This window comes from Passer montanus, unplaced genomic scaffold (genome assembly GCF_014805655.1).
Source record: "Passer montanus isolate IOZ18808 unplaced genomic scaffold, ASM1480565v1 scaffold267, whole genome shotgun sequence".
Lineage (NCBI taxonomy): Eukaryota > Metazoa > Chordata > Aves > Passeriformes > Passeridae > Passer > Passer montanus.
The window spans coordinates 10,377-11,433 of record NW_024367339.1 but is presented as its reverse complement, the minus strand read 5'-3'; the positions used below and the strand labels follow the sequence as shown (position 1 = coordinate 11,433).

The window sequence follows — 1,057 nt, the reverse complement described above, 5'->3', positions numbered from 1 at the left end:
TGGCTCCCCCTGAGGGATTTGGGGGTGTCCCGAGGGGTTTGGGGGGGTTCTGAGGGGGTTTGGGGGTGTCCTGAGGGGTTTGGGGGGGCTCTGAGGGGGTTTGGGGGCTCCCCCCGAGGGGATTGGGGGTGTCCCGAGGGGTTTGGGGGGGTTCTGAGGGGATTGGGGGTGTTCTGAGGAGTTTGGAGGCTCCCCCCAAGGGGATTTGGGACCCCCCCCACCCAGGGTTTTGGAACCCCCTGAGAGATTTGGGACCCCCCCCCGAGGGTTTGGGGCCCCCCCAGTATTTGGGCCCCCCCCAGTATTTGGGCCCCCCAGCAGTTTTGGGGCTGCACTCACGGTCGGGTCCATCTTGCTGATGGTTTCCTGCAGCAGCTGCACGTCCTTGACATCGAAACATTTCTGCAGCTCCTGGGAACGGGGTCAGCGGCACTGGGGGCACTGGGGGCACTGGGAATGGGGCTGGGGGGGACTGGGGGGGACTGGGATATACTGGGATGGACTGGGAGCCATCGATCCCAAGGAAAGCCCCAAAAGCTCAAACCAACCAGAACTGGGGGATTGAGCCTCAGAACCAGACCCGTACTGGGACTGACTGGGACCAGCCCAGTCCCGCCAGGAACCCCGAACCCACAACACCCAAAACCCCGGGATTCACCCCAAAACCCCCTCAGAGCAGGGAAATACTCGTGGAACCCCAAAAGACCCCAAACCCACAACACCCAGAAACCCACAACACCCAAACCCTCAGGATTTACCCCAAACCCTCTCAGGGCAGGGAAACACCTGCGGGACCCCCCAAAAGACCCCAACCCAGGTGTTTTGAGCCCGAACTCACGGCGGGCAGGGACTCGTAGACGTCGACGGGGTCGAGGCCGCCGGGCCCCAGGCGCTTCTGGCGCTCCTCCTCCTCGTACTCGCGCAGCGCCTTCTCCAGGCGCGCCCGCGCCCGGCCCCGCACGCGCTCCTTGAACGCCTCCAGCTCCTCCGTGAAACCCTCCAGGTACTGCTGGTCTGCGGTCTGGGGGACGGGGGAACGGGGGGAACGGGGGGAAAC

General features: G+C 64.8%; 1 protein-coding gene across 1 annotated transcript in view; it reads right to left on the bottom strand.

The window, feature by feature from the left end:
* Positions 1-1,057, bottom strand: part of CDC37 (cell division cycle 37, HSP90 cochaperone) — a 4,026-nt gene that overhangs the window by 356 nt on the left and 2,613 nt on the right. Inside the window, exons 5-6 of the mRNA XM_039712406.1 lie at positions 839-1,021; positions 340-411 (exon numbers count right to left, since the gene is read on the bottom strand). Coding sequence (XP_039568340.1) covers positions 340-411; positions 839-1,021 — 255 coding nt within the window. The remainder of the gene's footprint in view (positions 1-339; positions 412-838; positions 1,022-1,057) is intronic.